This window comes from Protopterus annectens, chromosome 15.part0 (assembly GCF_019279795.1).
Source record: "Protopterus annectens isolate FY-2018-M chromosome 15.part0, PAN1.0, whole genome shotgun sequence".
In the NCBI taxonomy this organism is placed as follows: Eukaryota; Metazoa; Chordata; order Ceratodontiformes; family Protopteridae; genus Protopterus; species Protopterus annectens.
Genome location: NC_056749.1, coordinates 251,033,661 through 251,050,407, shown reverse-complemented (window position 1 = coordinate 251,050,407; position 16,747 = coordinate 251,033,661). Strand labels below are relative to the sequence as shown.

Below are 16,747 nucleotides of genomic sequence, written 5' to 3'. Positions count from 1 at the left end.
TCCATAGCTTTGCAGACAAGGCTCGTCAAGCTTATGGGGCGGTAATTTCCAGGGTCCATAGAAGCACCGCCTTTGTGGAGTGGGACCACAGTTGCCGTACACCATTCTTTGGGTACGTATCCTGTAGTAAGGCTAAGATTAAACAGCAGCCTTATGTGTGGGTTTAGTTCCTCATTGAGCTCGTGTAGCACAGAGCCGGGGACGCTGTCCGGTCCCATTGATGCTGTGTTTTTTGCTTTAGAGAGAGCAGCTCTCACCTGGGCATCTGAGATGTTTGGGAGGCTAGACTCTGGTGGGATAGACATTTCTCCTTTTGGGGGGGAGGGAGGGGAGAAATTTGCACTGAACCTGTCTGCCAGTATGTTGATGTGGTAACTGTTGAAGCACTCTCAAACTGTAGCAGTAGCATCTATTCTCCTGCTTTATCCACACTATCCTCAGACTTGTATCCTTTACACCCTCCTATCTCATCATTACGTCCTTTAACCTATCTTTGTCTCATTCTACTAGCTTCATCCTCTCTTTTTTCTCTCTCTTCAGAGCACACTCAAGCAGCTCGCAGTCTGCGGCTACCACCCCACCCATACAATCAAAGAAGGAATCAGTACTCCAAAACTAAACAAGGATATACATTTTGAGCCTCAAGAGCAGGGTCAGTCCACCTAGGCATTCTACTTGTATGTGTTATGTGAGTGAAGCTATAACATTAGCAGTGTTTCTTAGTAGTTCTCAGCGTGCTAATAAAACTGACTGTTGTAGCCTTTTGCCCTCCCCCCAGCTAGTGCAGTAATTCTAACTGTCCAATAGACAGCATACATTTAATTCAGATCTTTGTGATTAAATTAATCATCAAGCAGCCCTCTCAGTGCTTTCTGCCTTAGTTTGTATCACCTGAGCCCCACCTGTTTATTTGCATCTCTATACATTCCTCTTCATTGCTAATGTATCTCCCTACTCTAATATGTGCACAAACTGGCTGAGTGGCTACTAATAAGCAAGTCAATGTGAAGACACACTCCCAACCTTAATAAACCTTGCTGTCTCTTCTCTCCTTCACTTTACAGGTAGAGCTTGAATTATTACTCACCCCCCCTGAGGCCCTCACTGATAGATTTCTACTGACTGCCTCTCTGGTTTCACTGGTTTATTTGCATTCCACCTGGTTTCATAGCCGGCCTTAGGCATAGGCCAACTAGGCAGCTGCCTAGGGAGCTGGTCTAGCAAGGGCGCTTTTCCAGTATTTATTTGGTGTAGGTAGACCAGGATGGAGGCACCAGGTAGTGTGGTGGGGGGTGCTGTGGAGCCCTTTTGCCTAGGGCACCAATTGACCTAGGGCTGCTCCTGCCTGGTTTACACCCCTTGTGCTATACCCTTCCCCCAATACTAAGTCCATATTAGAATCCTGCTGAGCATGGAGCCATCTTTAAATTACTAGTCTCCTACCAGGACACAAGTGCTCTTCAGCAATTGGATTCTGCTTGCTGGTAAGCCATTAGACCTCAGGAATTTGTTTAAAGTGTTCAAATTTGTAAAGTTACACTTACTTTTGCTGCCCATTACTCTTGTCTTGGTGAGGTCTGCCCCACTTCATTCACACTTGCTAACACTTGGGCTCTCTCTGCTCCCCTACCCTGCCCACAATTCCCTCCTGCCCCCTCTACCTCTACATTTATAGTAATCGCAACCACACCCACAGCTCATCCTCACATCACCTCCAACAATCACAGCTCCTCAAGTCAGATCACATTACACCACACCCACTTGCTCCACCACAAAATACTCTCAACCACTCTCATTCCCGCTAGGCATTATTACATCACCCCACACTACTTACCTATCCACATATAGTGCAACCCTATAATTCCTATCCACACCACCACCTAGAACCAACTTAAACTTTATAACCATGACTATCACACAACTAAGTCTAGTCTGTCTTCTCATAATTCTTTATAACTTTACAAGTTATCACTCTAGCAATATCCCTGAACTTAGTAGCACAACACTATATTATGCACTCTCGTATACAAACATATACCACCTGGACAACCACGAAGTGGCCTAGTGGGGCCCACACCATGCTTTACTTATCGGAGCAATAATAATCTTAAACAGTTGTTATGCAATGAAAAGAAAAGCATTGTACAGCTAGGTCAATGGCTTGGGACCTATCCATGTAGAAATTGTAGTATATGTACAGTCTTGATGAGAGAACAAGTTTATAAACATACTACTCCATCCTTTGAATTTATGCCCGGATTCTATGCAAACTGTACTAGCAGCTTCATAGTATATCTGGCAACCTGTGATACGTGTCCCTGTTTCTACGTGGGAAAAACTACCCAACGTTTGAGGGATAGGGTACATAAACACCTATCAGATATGAGGAAGGGGGACATTAAAAATGCCCTGACAAAACATCAATTAGAATGTCCTGGACATCATTTCTCTTTCAGAGTGTTACAACATGTTCTTAAAAATGTGAGGGGTGGTGATTGTAATAACTACCTGGAGCAGGTGGAGTTGAAGTCGATCCTTAGGATGCAAGCTTTCAAGCATCCAGGTTTAAATAGTCAAGTTAATATTAGACCTGTCCTAAAAGGACGGAAACTTAAGATACATAGAAGTTAGTGATGATTGCTTTAAATGATGTTTAAATATTTAAATATTGCATATGATGTCATGTTTTGGCACACTTTTTTGTGTTTGGTTTGATTCTAGTTTAAAAATACTATGGTTTTATATGTTTTATATGACTTGAAGAAGCTTATGCGAAAGCGCTTGTCCTGTTTTATCTGGAATTTATTCTATCAGAAGTTTTTAGCTGTATTAAAGCTGTGTTTCATGTCGTGGTTGTCCGGGTGGTATATGTTTTTTTCATGATCCTTGGTTTCCATCTGGACATTCAGTACGCACTGGTAATATTTTTGCTTATATACAGACACTGCACATTATAATAATATCTGCCCACAATTGTTCAAGAACTACATAACAGACCAATTCAGAACTAAACCCATATGCTCTCATTCCTACTCCAAAAAACACAATACTTTCTCACACTCATCACCAAACTCCAACATCTGTATTACCATTTTAACACCAGGCTCACCATAAGTGGGGACATCCACCCCAACCTAGGCCCAAATCCATCCTGTCCAACACAAACTGCTCCAATACAAATGTCAGAACATAACACCTCCACTATCTTCATCCCTGGGTAAATCAACAACAACAGCAAAACCAACCATCTTTTAATGCTAAATATTAATATTATAAGTATCAAAAATAAAATATCTGAACTCCAGGCCACAATAGTGCACTACTCCCCAGACATAGTTGCTTTAACAGAAACCTGGCTAAATAAAAACATAGCTAACTCAGAAGTTCTCCCTACCAGCTACAATATCATTAGACAAGGCAGACCACTTCATAAAGGGGGTGGAACTGCCTTACTGTATAAGTCCAACTTAACTGTACGTCAATTACCAAACTCCTACCCCTCCCCCAATAATTGGGACATAGTTATCTCACAACTTCAACTTCACCCTAAAAAGGTCATCACCACAATTGTGATCTATATTCCACCTGGTAATACACCTGCTAGCCTTGAAGACTTCTTATCCTGGTGTTCTTCCACATACTCACACAAAACCCTTATTCTGGAGGATTTCAACCTAGATTGGTTCACCTGTATATCAGAACCACCAAGTAATCTAATAAATATCCATGGCTACCAGCAGCTAGTCCAAAGTCCAACTAGACTTGGTAAGAAATCTAAAAGGGAATCCATTCTTGACTGGGTCCTAACTTACAACCCCACATTGTACCCCCACACAGGCAGTCTCCCAGATACCTTAAGTGACCACAACATAATATACCTTAATCATAGTAGAACAAGCATATGCAAAACCACTAATTATAAATCCACTAGAAACACAAAAAAAATTCTCTCCTGAGGTCCTCAATACTTTACTATGTAACTGTGACTGGACTCCCCTAAAAACCCTCCCACTTGACCAGGCTGTAGAATATTTCAACAAAACATTTCTACAACACCTAGACACTGTCGCTCCTTTGCGCAAAATCAAGGTTAGAAACTCTACAAACCCCTGGCCCAGTAAAGAAATCAAACAAATCCTCAAGTCCAGAGACACTGCCTGGCTTTACTATCAAAAAACCAAAGAAACACAAAGCCTAACTATGTACCAAGAACTGCACAACTGTGCAAAAAAAATGCATTAGGCTGGACAGAAAATTATACTACATGACATTACAAACTAAATGCCAACACAACCCCCAAAAATTTTGGAAAAATGTAAACCAGCTACTAAAACCCTCCCAAAAGGCTACCCCCAAACCAACCACCTCTGACACTAAAGTTCACATTGAAACACAATTCAACTCCCACTCTGTGAACTCAATTCTATCCTTAGTATTACAGGACAGTTTCAACCTCACTACCCCCCCCCCCCAACACAAATAACACTAATACAAGCTTTACCCTCAAAACAGTTTCCACCACTTCAATCAAAAGCATGCTCTCCAAACTAAAAACCTCATCAACAGCATCCAACCTGTTCCCCAGCTATTTCTTGAAACTCACAACAGATGCTATTGCTATCCCAAGCTCCACTCTCATAAATAGATCAATTGTTGAAAACTATGTGCCCAAACTCTGGAAAATATCCTATGTTGCACCCATACATAAAGGCAGGATATCCACTGAACTTAATCACTACAGACTCTTTGCTTTACTCTCCCCCTGGCCAAAATCCTAGGAAAATGCATCCATACCCAGGTGCTAAAATATCTCCTAGACAGCAACATCCTGTCACCTACTCAACATGGTTTCAGACCTGCCCATAGTACCACTACAGCCCTCCTCTGCTTCACAGACACAGTAAGCCTTCTCAAAAACAAAGGCCTGCAGGTGTCAACTCTTTTTTTTATATGTCCAAAGCATTTGACACAGTCTTGCACCATATCCTGCTAAACAAACTAAACCAGTATCACATATCAAATTCCACTCTTACTTGGTTCCAAAGCTATTTAACTGACAGGTACCAAACTGTGAAATGGGAAAATTCTCTCTCTCCTCAGCTGCCCATAACTATAAGAGTCCCACAGGGTTCTATCTTAGAACCACTCCTATTCACCGTCTTCACAAATGACCTCCATACCTCCACACAGCATGCATCTATCATGCAGATAATACTACCTTAATCTGTGCTGCAGAAAACATTCCCACCCTCCTACAAACAACTCAACTAGCATTATCTGACATTGAAAACTACCTTACCAAAACCCAACTTATCCTCAATCCAAAGAAAACTCAGCTTATGATTATAACCAGTTCTAACAAAAACACTGATAACAGTCAGTTCACTATCTACTCCGCAAATGCTACTCCAATCGCTCCAGTGGCACAGGCTAAACTATTGGGAATAACCATAGACTCCCACCTAAAATTTGATAGTCATCTTAACTTAACTATTAAAAAAGTACATGACAAAGTGCGATCATTCTACCGTATCAAACCATTTCTTACCAACAACACAAGATCAGCCATTGCTCACTCCCATCTTCTATTCACCCTACTCTATGCATCTCCCATTTTGGCTAATCTCAACAAAACTGAACTAAGCAAAATGGAAGCCTGCTGTAAAGAATTGCCCGCTTTGCTGTAAATTGCTCATATAGAACTTATCACTGTATTGCTTTGAGACAGCTACACTGGTTTGAACTGCCCAACCTCCTAACCTACAGTCAGCTCTGCCTCTGTCATTCTATCTATTACCTCCCCAATAAGTGTCCTGTCCTTAAAAACCTAGTACAACATCACTCAACCAAAAGGCCTCTTAGATCATCAAGCAAAGTACTACTAGAAGTCACCAACAGCTTCAATAGCTTTGGAGACACACTATATAGTAGTTCAGTGACTAAAAATGGAACTCTCTCCCCAGTAGCATACAAAACACATTGACCAAAGCCTCCCTTAAAGACCTCATTAGGCAACATATCAAGAAAAGTTGGCAGTGCCATGATTGTTCCCCAGGCTAGTGAAAGCGGATAAGGTACACATACTAAACCTAGAGTACTTGATAATAGTTTTCACTCTTACTCACAAACACTGGCTAATCTACAATGTATGTACTGTACCTGTGTACTATGTATGTATTCTACCTATGTTCCAAATTTCTGCTGTACACCACAAGTCTATTAATTACCTTTATTTTTAAATTATTTTCTTGTTTGTTCTCTCCACTGTAACTGTTGATGTGCTGCATACCACTGTGAAAACATGTCTATTCTAATTTGTATGTATACTGTTGATGTCTAAATATCTAAATGTATCTGTAATTTTTCTCTGTGGAGCTTTTCTCCCCAGGCCTCTGCTGAAAAAGGCCCTTTTTGGCTCAGTCAGACACCCCCCGTTAACAAATGTAAAATAAATAAATAAATAACACACTAATCAATACTTCAGCCTCCTTTTATTAAGTATAAGCTTTAAACTGCAGCAATCTTTCAGATCAGGTTCTGTTAAAACATTAATTTTTGTAATCCATTCATAATCAGTAGCCTCTGTGGCATGTTTAATATTACCTCCCTATTAATGATGGAGCAAGTCATACTCCAAAATATTTTACAGATTTACTCCAGTTGTCTGAGTGATTTGAAATTGTATTTTATGAGTATGAGGGTACTAGTTACAGATGCTTCTGATCTTTAACTAGCATATTTTTAGTTTTATTTCAATGAGAGTGAGGCTGTACTTTCAAGATCTTCTATAACGGAAGTAATAACTGCAGTAGATGATTTGATTGTATAGCAGATGACCATATCGTCTTCAAGCAAATGTATTAAATAAAAATGAACTGCAGTACTGCTGACATGGTAAAGAACAATGGACTGAAAAATGGATGTTGGATAACACCAGTTAAGATCTGGTGGTCATGAAACCTGGAGATAGCTAGTCAAACCTGTAAAGATATAGCTGTCAGATTACTGTAGAGGCATGTTAAACAGACCATGCCATATGAGTCATTCAAGTCCAGTGTCTGAAAACAACTCAAATCCATTGGTGACATAGCTGAAGAGTACTTCATGACCCGATCATTGTCAGTAGTAGTAAATGAATAATAAGAGATAGAGGACAAGACTTCAGTATAGGTGCAGTGCCCTTTGTGGGAACCATGTTACTTATTAGATAGGAGATTTATGTTACTCCAGGTAAGCTTTCAGATGTACAGTGGCTAATTTTTCTATGAGTTTGAAAAAGGGGGTAGTACTGTCTTGGGATGAGCCAATTCCATATAGATTTTTCTTTTGGTTTCACTTTTGGCAGAGAGATAACTGTTGCAGGTTCTCATTGGCTTGGAAAATCCCCAGATGCCAATACTATGGTTATTATGTTTGCTAAGTGACTTATGATAAAACTATATTCGGGAAATGATCAATTCATTTCTGGCTAAGCATGAATGGGTACTGATTAGAGGCAGTGGTTTATGCACTGAATTATTACAGGTGATATCAGAATCCGCTAGGACCAGTGTACTATACCCAGATTTGCCACTGCCTGAGTCCTGTGAAGGCACAGAGCTACACAGGGAATAATTTCCAAAAGGTTTGCAAAGGAATTAGAAACCAAAAGCTGTTGTACGACCAGGTTACTGGTAATATGGTGACTAATGTCTACCTTTCCACTCACTCTTATTCTACTTTTCCAGAATCAGCTGTTGCTTTCCCGCCAGAAGGAGTAAAGGCTGCTTATCAAAATGGCCTGCATATACATTAAACTTAGCATGACAAAGTATCTCATCATTTTAAGTGGAGCATGGAAGGGATAATTGTTTGCAGAGGTATGAAAAAAGCAGAAGAAATAAAGATAAGGTATTCATAGAGTGCCTTAAAAATAAGAAAATGACAATATATCGAGACAGCACTTTTGGCATATTCTACAGAGCAATAAATAAATAAATAAAAGAGATTGTCTGTGTTTAATGGCTATTGTCTGTCTTATCTTGTTTATGTCTATACACATTATAAGGTAACGTCAAGAACTGTAATTCATTACAATTATTGATCAAAATATAAAGATGCAGCAGTTCAGTTACCTCCTGTCTTAATACAATGAGAAGGTTTATTGTTATTAGTTTGTGTATTTTACAAAAAAATCTTATTATTTTTTTCAGTTCCAAGTGCAGTTAAAAATATCAATGTTTTACATTATGGAACCAACAAGCTTAAGGTGAGCTGGACCCGTGGAAGTGGTGAAGTAGATTTTTACACAGTGACAATATCCCAGCAACAGCGAATGGTTGAATCACAGACCGTCTATGATAAGCTTGAATACACCTTTAGCAATTTAGAACCTGGACAGAAATACTATGTGGAAGTTCGGTCCGAAAAGGGCACGCTCAGCAACAGAGCATCAGCTTATGGAAGAACAGGTATGTTGTATTAATATTTTCTTTAGTCATTTCTTTTGTCAGTTTGTTTATTTATTTGTTTATTTACTTTTGTACTTGTTCATTTATTAATTAATGCATTAATTCATAGGTTCATAGGTTCATAGGTTGATACTAGGCTATCTGCCCTAGGGCATTTATAAGCCTAGCCAGAGTATGTTTGGCTTTCGCCACCCTTTTAGACTAGTTGACTGTGCCTCTGTATAGTGGGTTACAGAAGGTAGCCCTTTTAAGGTTTGTTTACTGTACCTCTGTCAAGCAGTGACACAGAAGAGATCCCAGGGGTAAACTTACGATCTCCCATCCATTTGTCAAGATTTCTCTTGAAGAGGGTCAGTGAGGGGCTCTGCCTGACATGGACTGGGAGTTTGTTCCAGAGTGAGGGGAGCCTCTGGGATATGAATCTGTCCCTCCAAACATGTCCTATTTATTTCTGTGCTGAGATTCAGGTCCCTAGACCATGTAGCTCTGAGAGATTTAGATTTCCTGAGGTGAAGCATGTCCATTAATTCTGGGTTGGGCATGGCTTTATACGTCAGACACAGATCACCTCTGAGTAGGCGGTACGCAACTGAGTAGAGCTGGAGTTTCTTTAGCCGAACTGTATAGGGCATCTGTTTGAGCCCCTTGATCCTCTTGGTGAGATACTTTTGGGGTCTTTCCAGTTGCTGAAGGTGTCAGGTAAGGTACATCCCAAACGGGGAATTGTACTCAATTATGGGACTGATAAGTGATGAGTAGAGGGGAACAATGACCTCTCTTGATCTAGATGTGAACCCTTTCATGATAAGGTGGGCTATATAGAAGGTCTTTCTAACCACTTTGGCAATGTGATTGTCAAAGGCGAGATTGCTATCTACTTGGGTCCCCAAGTCCCTAATTACTTCTTCCGTACTTAATGGGTTACCACCTATGTGGTAATTTGTGGGCACTTTGTTTTTTCCAAAGGGGATGACTATGCACTTTTTGGCATTTAGCTTTAGGCCATGGCTCTGGCACTAGTTATCCGTCTCTGTGAGACCCTTTTGGAGGATGCTTGTGTCAGTCAGAGAGTCGATTATAGCACTCAGTTTGCAGTCATCTGCGAACTTGGTCAGCCATAGTCCACCCGTTTTAGCCTGTACCTTGGAGAAATATATACCGAACAAGAGAGGTCCCAGGACTGAGCCTTGTGGGACACCACTTGTAACTGGTTTAGAGTCTGATATGGCACCTGCTATTCTGACCATGTGGGTTCTATCCCTGAGCCAGTTTGCAACCCATCTTGTGACATAGGGGTTGACATTTAGGCTGGTGAGCTTATTTATGATGCCCGAGTGGGGTATTGTGTCAAAGGCCTTTGCGAGGTCCAGGTAGGCTGTGTGGACTACCTTCCCTTCATCTATGGCTTTGGTAACTGTTTCAAAGAAGTCGACCAGGTTCAAGAGGCAAGATCTGCCCTTAACAAAGCCGAATTGGGTAGGATCCAGTGTCTGGAGGTTCCCAATGTCTTTGTTTATGATTTCCATGATGATACGTTCCATAGCTTTGCAGACCAGGCTAGTCAGGCTTATAGGGCGATAGTTTCCAGGGTCTGTTGTGGCACCACCTTTGCGGAGTGAGACCACTGTTGCTGTACGCCATTCCTTGGGAACTTATCCTGTAGTAAGGCTGAGATTGAACAGTGACTTTATATGAGGGTTTAGTTCTTCTTGGAACTCATGTAAGACGCAGCCTGGGACACCGTCTGGTCCCAATGATGCTGTGTTTTTAGCTTTGGAGAGGGCAGCTCTCACCTATGCATCTGTGATCTCAGGAAGGCTACACTCTGTTGGGATAGACATTTGCACTTTTGAGGGGGGGGGGCTTTGCACTGAACCTTTCTGCCAGGATGTTGTCAATGTCTGTGGGTTCAGTGAATTTTTTGTCATTTTTCACTAACTCAGAGCATATCTGGGAGCTGCCTCCCAGGTTTCTGACATAACTAAAAAAGGCCTTGTGATTATCTTTAGTGTCTTGTGCAATTTTTCTTTTAAAGCTGGCCTTAGAAGATTTTATGAGGGATCGTAGTTTCTTGCTAGTACCGATCAGTGACGCTTTCCCTTTTTGGGATTTTGCTCTGTCATGTAGTAGCTTTCTCCTTCTGTTGTATAGCTTATTTATGGATGGGGTCCACCAGACAGGTCTCCTGCCTTTGGAGGAGTGAGTCTTGGTTTTATTTGGGATAGCATGCTCCATGCATTCCTGTAGGTGCCCATAGAATGCTTTTGTAAAGGATTCTGCATTTTGGGCCGTATTGTCCACTGGCCCGGGGGCTTTGAAGGATTCCACCTCTGTTTTAAGAAGTGTGAAGTTTGCTTTTGAAAAGTTCTTCACTGTGGTTTCCTTGGCTAGGGGTGGGGATGGAATATGGATGTCCAGTGAGATTTGTTTATGGTCTGATCTTACCAATGAGGGGTATACCTCTGGTGTGGAACATAGAGACCCCATGTTGGTGATGACCAAATCCAGTATGTTTTCCCCTCTTGTGGGAGTGGTGACCAGTTTTTCCATAGCATTTGAGTTTATAAATTCTAGGAACCATTGGGCGAGGATGTTTGGGCTTGAGTAGTTTTCCCAATTGATGTTTGAGTAGTTGAAGTCACCCAATATAATAGTGTTTGGAGAGACCTTCATATTCTCCAGAGTTCTCAGGAAAGCCGAGTGAGGTTCCTGTGTTTGGGAGGGTGGTCTGTAGCAGGCTACAAACTGAAAGGCAGTTTTGCCCACTGTTAGTTGCACATGGATGGTCTCCGAAGCTTCGTGCAGTGCCACTAGCCTGGATGTGTGGGTATCTTTGATAAATATGGATACTCCCCCTCCTTTTGTGGTTTGGTCCAAGTTTTGGGGCTGGAAAGCATGGCACGAAGTATAGCCTGGTAGTGCTGGGGTGCTCTCGGGAGCCTTGAACCAGGTTTCTGTTACTGCACAGATATCGATATTCTCCATACTGAGGAGAGCCTTGAGTGCATGCATCTTGAGGTTTAGACTTCTGGCATTGAGCAGCATTACCCTTAGTTTTTTTTTCTTTGTGTTGTCTATGGGGGTAGGTTTGTCTTTTGAGCCTTGCCTAAAAAGGCACTATGGGGGAGGCAAGAGCCTTAGCCAGTATTCGAAAACCTGGGGGTGACAGGTGCAAGCTGTCCCTAGCGAAGCAACATGGCTTGTCGAGCATGTCATCCCAGGCTGACAGACATTGGAACCCCTTTGAATGACACCAATACTTTAGCCAATTGTTAAAATTGATCATTTTGTCTTTATACTGTGACATCATTCTTGGTGAGGGTAAGATGCTACTCAAGGTCAGGGTCATACCAGCCTGGGCTACATGATCAAAGAGCTCCTGTACGTCTTTTTTCATGTAGTCCAGGGAGGTACATCTCAGGTCATTCACACCAGCATGGACAATGACTTGTCATACTTGTACTTGCTTTGGAGTGACACGAGTGCTTATGTGGCGGATCCTGGCACCCGACAGGCAGCTTACAGTGACCTTCTCCTTGTTCAGCCTGGTGAGTGGGACATCAGTGTGTCTGACAATGGAGTCATCTATGACAAGTGTATTAGGTGTGTTATTTAGCCTTAAGGGCTGTGACTGTGTGGCACACTGACTTTGTGAGCTATGTGCTATGTGGATATTGTTTCGTGGTAGGTGTTGCTTGGATGTCTGCTTTGGAGGTCTCTGCTGCTTAGGCAGATTTTTATTTAGAGCCTCCGATATGTTTTTGTGTGTTTATGTGTTTGGTTTGCTGATGCAATAGGTCTATGTGAGACTGGATTTGTGGTGTGTGTGGTTACCTTTTCCTCCTGACAGGCTGTGCCAGTACTGGGTTGAGAGAGCTTAGCCTCCAGTTTGGCTATATAGTTGCATATCTCACATATATTTGAGCTTTTTGGGAGGAGAGGTTGGTCTGTATAAATAAGGCAGTTGTAACATTGCCTCAAGATTCCCAGATTCACCAGCTGGACTGGAGAGTAAACTCAAAACTGACCTTTGGACATGCCTGAATAATATAGGGAACTACTTATTGACTGATCAGAAAGAACCAATAGGGAACAAGTGCTTTGATGGAGTATAAGAGGATGTTCATAGGTTCATAGGTTCATAGGTTCATACTAGGCTATCTGCCCTGGGGCAATTATAAGCCTAGCCCGATTCTGTATGGCTTACGCCACCCCTTGATTTGAGTATACTGTGCCCTTTTTAAGGTTTAGTTTACTATGCCTCTGTCTAATAGTGACACGGGAGTAATCCCTGGGACAAACCTACGATCCCCCATCCACTTATCGAGATTCTTCTTGAAGAGATTCAGTGAGGTGCTCTGCCTCACACGAACTGGAATTCTATTCCAGAGCGAAGGGAGCCTCTGGGTTATGAACCTGTCCCTCCAGCAAGTTCTATTTATTTCTGTGCTGAGGTTCAAGTCCCTCGAGCGTGTGGCTCTAAGGGATTTAGATTTACTGAGGTGGAGCATGTCCATTAATTCTGGATTTGACATAGCTTTGTATGTCAGGCATAGATCGCCTCCAAGTAGGTGGTATGCAACTGAGTAGAGCTGGAGTTTTTTAACTGAGCAGCATATGGCATCTGTTTGAGACCCTTGATCCTCTTGGTGAGATACTTTTGGGGTCTTTCTAATTGCTGCAGGTGTCGGGTAAGGTACATCCCAAAAGGGCATTGTATTCTATGATGGGCCTGATGAGGGATGAATAAAGGGGCACGATTACCTCTCTTGATCTAGATGTGAAACCCTTCGTGATGAGGTGGGCTATGTAGAAGGTCTTTCTAACCACTTTGGCAATGTGGTTTTCAAAGGAGAGATTGCTATCAACTTGGGTCCCCAGGTCCCTAATAACTTTCTCTGTACTTAATGGGTTTCCGCCTATGTGGTAATTTGTGGGCACATTGTTTTTGCCAAAGGGTATGACTATACATTTTTTGGCATTTAGCTTTAAACCATGGTGCTGGCACCAGTTATCTGTCTCTGTGAGACCTTTTTGAAGGATGTTTGTGTCAGCTGGAGAGTTGATTATGGCGCCCAGTTTGCAGTCATCTGCGAACTTGGTGAGCCATAGTCCTCCCACGTTTGCCTGTACCTCGGAAAAGTATATACCGAACAACTTTAATGTAGTGCTTTAGTTTGTGTTTACCTATGAGATTACTTATACGCGCAAGTGCAGGGCTTTAGAATGAGAATAGAGTGCTTAATTTGAGATTTAGAGTAGTTCTAAGGGAAAAAGTGAAGAGTAGACTTTGTGGAGCCGGGAATAGTTTAAGCTTGTTTAAACGGCGCTGCCCGACGCTGCTCTGTGCGCAAGACCGTGCTAAAAGAGGGTTGCAGGGTTTTAAGAGATAGAGATCAAGGAGTTTAGAATTAACCCAAAATGGCCAATTCAATCATTCACTCACTTATTTATTTATTAACAACTGTTTGGGCATGCTGGTTCAAGGACCCTTTTTAGCCATGACCCAGACACAAAAGCACAAAAGGTTTGTCAATATAATTAAAACAAAGGTTACTCGAGATATGGATAATACTATACATATTGTAGCTAGGATGGATAATATACAAAATAAAACAAGAGATCCTGTATAAACTATACGATGAACAAGCAGAAAGTAATAATGTTCTTATATGCATTCTCTGTCAATATAGTCAGTAATATTATAAGCCACAAGTCCACATGACAGAAGTTAGTCAGTCATGATATAGGTCTGAAGTAATAGCAATTGTTCTGGTATAATAATACATCGTAATAATTTATACATTATTTTATAAGTCATAATGACATCTGCAAGAACTACTTATATATTTACATAGCTGCATATTTGGGTTTCAGATAATTAACTGATAGCTAGCCAGTCATGTTAATCAAATTTTAACCATTATTCTTGTCTGATATAGTACCCAGATACATATCAGACTCCCAGATTTTCCAGGCTGAAAACATTTTAATTATTTGTCAAGTGCTTTTGCATATATCATTGCTAACACTTTGTACAATTGTTAACAATGCACCATTTAATGACATTGTTCAGTACTTGACATTCTGTATTTTTTTTTTTTTGTTCTTTGTTTCTTTTTTTTTTTTTTGCTTCATTCTTCCAAACTGTAGTCTTTCTAGTTGCATGTAACCCCTGTCCTCCCTATTGTATAGCCAGGTCATAATTATTTGCTTTATATTCTAGTGAATGAAATGGGTTTTGTTGAATGTGGGAGTTGGACCTTTTGGATCAAAGTATCAGACCTTGCATGGTATCTTTTCTCTGTTTATAACTGATAATGTGCAGACCCTTTGGCAAAAAAATAAGACCCTTATACTTCAGACTTGTCAGTCTTATTTTATATTTGCCTTTATTTAACTTAAAACTATGCTGCTTCAATCATCAGTCTCTTCTCATCTTCTTCTTATAACAGACCCTGTGCTAACCATTTATCAGTTATGTTCACAGCACCATCTAACCATCTAATCCCTATGCCTTCAATTACTTGAACAACAGCTCTTTGAAATATCTCATCTGTTTAGGTAACAACCAGATGTATTCCAAATCTGTGCTTCTCTAATCTTTTATAAAGCATGCATAACTTGGAATGTTCAATATCAAGCTACATCTGACAAAATCTCTTTATTAGTTACTTATTTGCTAAAACTTTTCATTTTGTGAAGTTAAGACCACTTCCTCATCTGCAAGCAATGGGTTATACTCTCTTTTTAATTATTTTATTCAGATCAATACACATTAGTTTTTTTCTTGCTTCACAAAAGTTTCACAGGTATTCATCTATTCTGCTAGCTGTTTCTGCCTCTTGATTATATCTAAATATTCCATTAATTTCAGTCTTTACTCACTTTATCCTAAGAGCTACTAGTATTTTGCATAGTACACGTATTACAGGTATAGCATCTTCACTGGTTAGAACATGATATCAACCTAGGAAGCTTTCAAAGCCTATAAATAAATCATCATAGTCGTGCACTATATAATTGTAATAGATATGTACAGTATTCAAAATGACTCTTCATTGTGTGCTTACTACTGCTGGTATTTACTTGTGCATGAATACATTTCACCATGAACAACTTCATAAAAGCCAAATGGCCCAAAATAATAGATGAATTAACTTCCATATTTGTTGCTGCTATTTAAAAGATCTTTTTTTATTTTTATTTTCACACATCACTAGTTTTAGACCCAGTGATTTTACTTGATATGCTAATTATGCAAGTAAAATGTACACTGTTTCTGTTCAGCGCCTTTTCACTCTCACTGTTTTACAAGTCTTTCTGATATAATATTACATTCTGCACCTATGTATAATTTAAATGAAGCACATTTCTTACTACTTATGAGTTTTTCTTGTTAATTCAACTGGTAATCTTTTTGCAAACCTCCCTTATTATATGACTTTATGCCATCAGCTCATCAGTTTTTGTGGTGTCTATAAATAGCTTGTTTTCCAGTTTTGACTATATAACATGCAATTTGTTTAATAGCTTTGCAAAATTCTTCTTTCCTGCACAGTTTCTAAACCATCGACTAATGGACATTTTTTCATGTCATGCTTATTGGATAGCTAATGTACTTTGCTTGATTTTCATCTTGTCCATACTTCCTGTGCTCCTAAGGGCTTTTTTCTCATTGTTATTACTTCTACTGTACAGTTCCATTTTATATATATTTTTTTGTGTTTTTATTTAACTATTATCTTAAACACTTCCATTTCTTTGGTTAATTTTTAACTGCATACTTGTATGCTTTCACTTGATCTCCATGCACCCACAATTTTGCAGAAAGACATGACTGCTTTTCCTGCAACCCTTCCCTTGTTTGAGCATTTCTTTTATTACAAACTATACTGTCTTGTATCGATGTATCACACAGTTCAACAAATTTACAGTTGTTCGCTGAATTTGTTACGTCAGTTTCATATGTGTCTGAGGCTTCCACTGATTCATGTTCTTGTACAGAATACTCGATAAATGGACAGATAGATAGATAGATAGATAGATAGATAGATAGATAGACAGATAGATAGACAATTAACGTGATTTTCTAAACTCAGAATTATTTTTAATATTTTCTCTTGTTCCTTCTATTTTTGTCTTTCACTTTTCTTGAAAAGCAAACTGTTTTAAATACCTGTTTAGGCTTCTTGGTTATTCAACTCATAAGGAGGAGTAAATCCAATTTCTGAATACACTGTTTACAGTTTTCTGCTAATTTGCCATGTAGTAAGATAATTCTTGGTGACTGCAAT

General features: G+C 40.2%; 1 protein-coding gene across 3 annotated transcripts in view; it reads left to right on the top strand.

The window, feature by feature from the left end:
• PTPRB (protein tyrosine phosphatase receptor type B) overlaps window positions 1-16,747 on the top strand; it is a 796,390-nt gene that overhangs the window by 621,504 nt on the left and 158,139 nt on the right. For all 3 annotated transcript variants that reach the window (XM_044057004.1, XM_044057003.1, XM_044057005.1), the window contains one exon: window positions 8,193-8,450. In XM_044057004.1, the coding sequence (XP_043912939.1) occupies window positions 8,193-8,450 (258 nt within the window). The remainder of the gene's footprint in view (window positions 1-8,192; window positions 8,451-16,747) is intronic.